Source organism: Lissotriton vulgaris, chromosome 1_1 (genome assembly GCF_964263255.1).
Source record: "Lissotriton vulgaris chromosome 1_1, aLisVul1.2, whole genome shotgun sequence".
In the NCBI taxonomy this organism is placed as follows: Eukaryota; Metazoa; Chordata; class Amphibia; order Caudata; family Salamandridae; genus Lissotriton; species Lissotriton vulgaris.
Window position 1 is genome coordinate 26,201,619 of NC_141685.1, and position 6,000 is coordinate 26,207,618.

Genomic DNA, 6,000 nt, shown 5'->3' on the forward strand with positions numbered 1-6,000 from the left:
GAACCTTTTTTGCAAAGCATTGCAAGTGACACTGCGTTCCATGTTTCCTGGTACTTGAATGGCTCGCCTGAACACTCGAGAGAGCAGTGAACCACCAGCAGGCTTTTGTGGAGCGCTTTTGTCCTGGATGTAGGGCTGCATATAGTAGGGCACCCACTCTGTCTTTTCTTTGCCTTTGCCTGAAGATCAGCAGTCCCAAGGTAGCAGTCACACCTGGCCTTTCGGTAAGTGCAGCCCCGCTGGAGGCCCGACCGTCAGCAATTGAGCCCACTCTGTGGACGGCTGGTCCACAGGCGTAAGCTCAGACAGGGTGTTCGACACTGGAGTAGTTGTAGTCCCTCATGACTCTTCAGGACAGGTACACAGCTTCTCCATTAAGTAATTCAGCCTGCAGGTGATGTCCCCTCAACTTAGATAGGCTGTCAGGCTGACACCATCCCTGGTGGCACAGCAGGCACCTGAGTACTTTTCAGAGCACTTTATTCCTTGGTAACAGAGGACTTTGAACTAGGGTATGAAAAAGGGATAGATGGTCCCACTTGCATACACAACTGGCAGGCAGGAGATGCTGTTTACTCTGTGACACTCTCACATTGCATTTATTCTACGCACACCAACACCCTAAACACGCCCTTGATGTTAGCACAAAGTCTGGGCACAGGCATAGTAATGGAGCATTACATGTGTGTGTCAGTAGGAAGCCACTCCACTGACCATGATGCAAAGATCTCATCAGGCTATTGATCCTTACAACAGGGTGCATTGCCACCATCGCTCTAGCTGTTAAACCCAGGACAGTCCTATGCCTTAAATAAGGGCAAGCTTGGTGTGACCCTCCAGGTCAAAGGAGCGGTCCGTGACCTATCATAACCCCTTGTTAGAAGTTGCACAGTACTGGGGTGGCAGAAAAATTTCATGTAATGGTTTTGTGGTAGATTTTCCCAGTAACGTGCAGTTACAAGTTTGACGCCATGTACTGGGGAGTTGCCACGAGGAACAGATTCTTCTGCCTGTCAAACCACATGCCATTCACTATTTCATAGTGTTTTTCTGCTTTTATTTACCACTTGTTTTAAGCAGGTGGTCGATATTTGCATGTGGTTGGTTGGGGGAGATGGGTGAAGCAGGGGAGAGAAGAGGAAAGCATTTTCTAACAGAGGGAAGAATTGTGTGTGTTCCCCCAGTTAGTAAAAAAACAGCATAAGTCTTGGCTGCTTCTGCTGCACCCAGAGTCTTGTGGGTCTTTTCAGTCCAATTTTTCTATCTGGAAAAAAATGGTGTCCTGTTTTTATGCACCCGGTAAATCCAGGTGCAGAAACGCCTAACAACTAATAATCAGGTGGAATAAAATGAACACATGAAAGTACTCCTTAATTTAATTGCCCTTGATTCATACTTTGGACCATAGTTAATGGATATGTCTAGGCATAGTCCTCGCAGCACACAATAGATTTGCGTGCGGCAGAGGCCAGAGCTCAAAAGTCAGGATACCAGATACAAGTAGGTGGTAACTCGGGGCAGGGGAAAATGCCTGTTGTCCATGTTGGGGAAATTCCCGTCCCAGAAATGTACATTAAAAATTAATTAATAGTATCCTTTTTTAAATATCTGTTTGGTGCCAGTGCATATGACTTTAAATTCTGCCTTTGGGATTCTATGTTACAAGTCCATAGGGTGCATGTATCCTTTGTGAGCTTAATAAAATGTTGAAATTCTATAAATCCTCACTCCTACATCCAAGCACTCTCAGGCTACCATTCTACACTCTGCTCTGTCTGAAAAACAGCTCAACATTTTCAAAATTCTGCAACTCTGCATTGATTTGGCTTGTAAATTATATTTTGGGAAATTTTCATGTATTAACTATTTAATTTTAATACTATAGGTGATTGAAATTACTGACGAAGAAAGCAAGATTTAGCACCAGGCAACTGAAGTCAGTGCCATAAGAAGGATTATTTTGAAAAACTGAAGGACATCCAGCATTCTACGTTTAAACAATTTCCAAAATCTAGGTGTGGCAAGGAAGTGGGAGCTGAGGAAAGTACTATAATGTAAGTGAAGTCTCTAATTTAGCAGTTCATTAACCCAGAGTAAAGCCATATCTGTGCACAGAATAATGTTCATCTAAAACATCACGTAATCCCAGAGAGGAAGCACACACTGCATAAGAGAAAGTTATAACAAAAGGTTTCTTCTGCAGACCATCAAAAAAAAAAGATCCTGAGAGAAGACTTCGAAGCTGACATGTTAACAACCGAAAGATTGGAAAATCACCTTTCTTCAACAACAGTTTTTAACCAGTTACACAAGTTTGAGACTATCTGCCTCTGCGTAGAAGACCACGACCCACCCTGCTCACTCTTGCGAAAACCTTACAAATACACCACTTTATTGTGTTCATAACCATCTCAGATTGTTTCCTTTTTATTGTGTACTGTTCTGTAATTCTATGTAAATCGCCTTAACATTATCTGCTGTGAATGAGTGATATGTAAAACTGTTAAAGATAAAAATCGATTAAATGAGCACAGTTGGCTATAGGTAATGAAATACATCCTCTTCTTCAGAACTACAAATCTTAACCTTACACCAAACAAAGAAAGGGTAAATGGAACCGATGTTCTGCGACTGGTGATCCACAATAGTACTGTGCACGTTCTAACGCCCTCAGTTACTGCCATTCTGTCAGTGCAAAAATGTACTTATCAGTTTAATTATTAAATATCAGACTAACACCTTATCACTGCATTGTTAAGAACCTATACAAATAGATTTGAGAAAATCTTCAGTCACAAAATAAGTTGCTGCCGGAGAGGCTATAATCTAAAGACTATTATCTGCTTGAAACATTTCAACAGGTGTCACAGGGCTGCTTCCAGACATATTTTGCTCAATTCAAGTGTTAAGAATATTACAGACCATTTCTTTTAGAGATAAATGCTGAACATTATCTAAACAAGCCTGACTCTAAAATCGGGTTCACTCTTACCGTGGCATATAAGCAAGAGAAAACTAAATGTAGAGATATTAACTCTAGGTATACACCTTATAAAAACACGGACTGTGAGAACAAATTCAGTGTTTAAAACCGCCTCAATCAAAGCAAAATAACCTAAGTTGGGGAAAAAAGTTACATGTGCCAAAAAAGACACAGCCATTAATCTCATCTCACAGAATTTGACAGAATGCACACTGAGGAAAACCACTTTCAGTGCAAAGTATGCCAAAAAAGTTTCAGGCGTAAATCTTATCTCACTAAGCATATGAGAATCCACACTGGGGAAAAACCTTATCAGTGCTCTGAATGCCAGAAAAGGTTTAGTGTCAAAGCGAGTCTATATCGACATGCATTAACCCACTCTGTGGAAAAACCTTACCAGTGTGCTGAATGCCAAAAAGGTTTCTACCGTAAATCTTATCTCACTGAACATTTGAGAATCCACTCTGGGGAAAAACCTTATCAGTGCTCTGAATGCCAGAAAAGGTTTTGTAACAAAACGAGCCTATCTCGACATGCATTAACCCATTCTGTGGAAAAACCTTATCAGTGCGCTGAATGCCAGAAATATTTCAGTGACCAAAGAGGACTCACTCAACATACAAGGACCCACACTGGGGAAAAACCTTACCAGTGCTCTGAATGCAAGAAATGTTTCAATGACCAAAGCTGTCTCACTCGGCATATAAGAACCCACACTGGGGAAAAACCTTTTCAGTGCTCTGAATGCCAGAAATGTTTCAGTTACAAAATCAGACTCACTGAACATATAAGAACCCACACTGGGGAAAAATCTTTTCAGTGCTCTGAATGCAAGAAATGTTTCATTGACCTAAGCAGGCTCATTCGGCATACAAAAACCCACACTGGGTATAAACCTTTTCAGTGCTCTGAATGCCAGAAATGTTTCAGTTACAAAATCAGACTCACTGAACATATAAGAACCCACACAGGGGAAAACCCTTATCAGTGCTCTGAATGCCCAAAACATTTCAAACTTAAATCACTTCTAACTGCACATTTGAGATTCCACACTGGGGTAAAACCTTATCAGTGCTCTGATTGCCAGGAAAGGTTTTGTAACAAACAAAGTCTTTCTCGACATGCAATAACCCATTCTGGGGAAAAACCTTTTCAGTGCTCTGAATGCCAGAAAAATTTCCGAGACAGAAGAAGTCTTTCTCAACATACAATAACCCACACAGGGGAACAACCTTATTCATGCTCTGAATGTCAGAAATGTTTCATAAACAAATCCAGTCTCACTCAGCATATAAGAACCCACACTGGGGAAAAACCTTATCAGTGCTCTGAATGCCCAAAAGATTTCAGACTTAAATCAGTTCTAACTGCACATGTGAGAGTCCACACTGGGGAAAAACCTTATCAGTGCTCTGAATGCCAGAGATGTTTCAGTGGCAAAATAAGACTCACTCAGCATATAAGAACCCACACTGGGGAAAAACCTTATCAGTGCTCGGAATGCCACAAATGTTTCAGTGTAAAAAGCAATCTTACTCAGCATATAAGAACCCACACTGGGGAAAAACCTTATCAGTGCTCTGAATGCCAGAAATGTTTCAGTGACAAAAGCAGTCTCACTCAGCATGGAAGAACCCACACTGGGTATAAACCTTATCGGTGCTCTGAATGCCAGAAATGTTTCAGCCATAAATCTCATCTCACTGAACATGGGAGAATCCACACTGGAGAAAAAAAATTATCAGTGCTCTAAATGTCAGAAAAGATTCAGAGGTAGAGATGGTTACAAGCGCCATAAGAAAACACACCATCAAAATAATTCAGTGCTCCGAATGCCAGAAAAACATCAATTTTAAACGCAGCCTCACTCTACATGAGCAGACACACAGAGGGGAAAAACATTACCAATGCGGTGAATGCCAGAAATTCCTATTTGATTGGCACAGCCTCACTAACCATAAGCGACTCCATACTGATGAAAAACCTTATGAGTGCTCTGAATGCCAGAAAAGCTGCAGAGAAAAACTCTATCTCACCATGAGAAACTCCACACTGGAGAAAATCCTTATGCCATAAAAGGTTGAATCTGAAAGACTGTCTGCTTCATGATAGACCCCATACTGGGGGAAAACCTTATGAGTGCTCAATTCAAGCAAAGATTTGGCTACAAATTACTTCTCACTTGTCATGAGCGAACTCAAACGGGAGAAAAAAGCCTTATGTGTGTTCTGAATGTCAGATAAGGTTTAGTCTTGAATACAATGTCACTTCATATGAGAGAATTCACACTGGACTAAAGCCTTATACAGGAGGGGAAAGCCAGAAACGTTATACTCAGAAAGGAGATTTCACTAAACATGAGAAATGCATCCACACCAGGTGAAAAGTAAGGCGTATCTTGAGTTGCAGAAAAGCTTTTAACAACCTGACTTTACATGAGAGAGCACATATAGTAGTTGCAATAGGATTCATCAAGAAACTCTTGCAGGATAACTTAGGCTGCCCGCATGCAACCTCCAAAGAAATTTCAGGCCTGGAATTTTTTTTAATTGCAACAAAATCCACAATTTGAGTACCTGAAAGTTGCAAAACTCATCATGGTCTTTACTTGACACAGAGAAGTGTTAGTGCTTGCAAAAATCAACTAATTGCCCAAAAAATCACAATATTAATGTCTTAAATTTTACTCCACCCAAAGGTTTCTACTCACCCTTGTTTCTTAACATTTGACTGATATCTATATTTTCATAATAAGATTAAGGATTAGCGGAGTTCCTCAATGAAGAACTCCGCGAAGTGACAAAAAAACTCTACGCGGTCTACGCAGAGTTCCGCAAGCAGCGGAGTGCGTAAGGGTCATGCTGTTCGTGGCGATTTTGATCTCCTGGTGTTTGTCCCGCCCTATAAAAATAATCGCGAAAGGCACCATGTGCAGCAGAAGAGGGTGCAGCTGCTTCTACTCAAGCGGCAGCTTTGTCAATGCCTATTCGCCAAAGTCTAATCCCCGTGACTTTATC

At 41.2% G+C, this 6,000-nt stretch overlaps 1 protein-coding gene across 1 annotated transcript in view; it reads left to right on the forward strand.

The window, feature by feature from the left end:
* LOC147737028 (uncharacterized) overlaps positions 1-5,643 on the forward strand; it is a 63,157-nt gene extending 57,514 nt beyond the window's left edge. The window contains exons 3-4 of the mRNA XM_086934278.1: positions 1,886-2,054; positions 2,204-5,643. Coding sequence (XP_086790404.1) covers positions 3,189-4,736 — 1,548 coding nt within the window. The 5' untranslated portion in view covers positions 1,886-2,054; positions 2,204-3,188 and the 3' untranslated portion in view covers positions 4,737-5,643. The remainder of the gene's footprint in view (positions 1-1,885; positions 2,055-2,203) is intronic.
* The last annotated feature ends 357 nt before the right edge of the window (positions 5,644-6,000 follow it).